Source organism: Temnothorax curvispinosus, unplaced genomic scaffold (genome assembly GCF_003070985.1).
Source record: "Temnothorax curvispinosus isolate PA1 unplaced genomic scaffold, ASM307098v1 QBEX01006504.1, whole genome shotgun sequence".
In the NCBI taxonomy this organism is placed as follows: domain Eukaryota; kingdom Metazoa; phylum Arthropoda; class Insecta; order Hymenoptera; family Formicidae; genus Temnothorax; species Temnothorax curvispinosus.
The window spans coordinates 1-1,078 of record NW_020216284.1 but is presented as its reverse complement, the minus strand read 5'-3'; the positions used below and the strand labels follow the sequence as shown (position 1 = coordinate 1,078).

Genomic DNA, 1,078 nt, shown 5'->3' with positions numbered 1-1,078 from the left:
AATATATCGTACTTATCTACAGTGATTAATTTACAATCATATAGGTTCATATTACGCGTACTTTATACATGATTGTATAATTTAATTAATCGGCGTGTATAAATTTATCTGTTTGTACACAGGCGGTAATATCAATGCATTGCGGCATATCAGCGTTGTTGGTGCACAGTCATGGATTTACAAAAAATTGGAATTGCATTATTTATTATGTTATGGAGCTAGATTCTGAATATTCAGTGGCGCATTATTCAGACGAGGAGAGCTACTGAAAGTCGAAGCCGTCGAAGGTGGTGGGTACGGCCCGTCAACAAGCGCAGATTTGATCAGGGTTTCAACCTTAACTTATTTCGTGAACTGCGTATCAGTGATCACGAAGAATTTTTTGGGTATACTCGGATGTGGCCGGAGCAGTTTGAATTCTTACTCAGTTTGGTGCATCCACTCCTAGAAAAACACAGCATGCGGGCACCTCTTTCACCCAGGCTTCGTTTGAGCCTGACCTTGACGTAAGTACCAATCAATTCTGCGTTTAAAAAATTAAATCTGATATGAATGAATGTTTTTTTTTATGCATAGGTATCTTGCTCAAGGAGAAAGCATGCGGACAAAGCATCTCGAATTTAGAGTTGGAAAATCTACGGTCTGCAAAATAATACCAGAAGTTTGCCGTGCTATTTGGCTTGTTTTGCAACCTGTTGTGCTTCCCACACTAGATGCCGATGGCTGGAAAAGAATAAGCGAACAGTATATGTTGAAATGGCAATTTCCAAACTGTATTGGTGCTCTTGATGGCAGACACATGGAAATTGAGAAGCCGCCATGCTCTGGATCACAGTACCACAACTACAAGCGATTTTTTAGTATGGTGTTGTTGGCACTCTGTGATGCAAATCATAAATTTACCTGGGTGGACATTGGACAGTTTGGTGAGTAATGGTGGTCTCTTTTTTTAATAACTGACACTACTGACAGAAAATAAATTAATCCTCAATTCTTAATCCGTTGCAATAAAGTACTTGGTTTAACTTATAGGTTCGATCAGTGACGGTGGTGTGTGGAGAAATTCTGAATTGGCTTC

At 39.4% G+C, this 1,078-nt stretch overlaps 1 protein-coding gene across 1 annotated transcript; it reads left to right on the top strand.

Annotated features, from left to right (window-relative positions):
* Window positions 1-459: 459 nt before the first annotated feature.
* LOC112455906 lies at window positions 460-926 on the top strand (the record flags this gene model as incomplete). The annotated part of the gene is made up of 2 exons (XM_025018126.1): window positions 460-506; window positions 577-926. Coding segments are annotated over exons 1-2 (397 nt in total), but the record flags the coding sequence as incomplete, so codon positions are not given.
* Window positions 927-1,078: the final 152 nt, after the last annotated feature.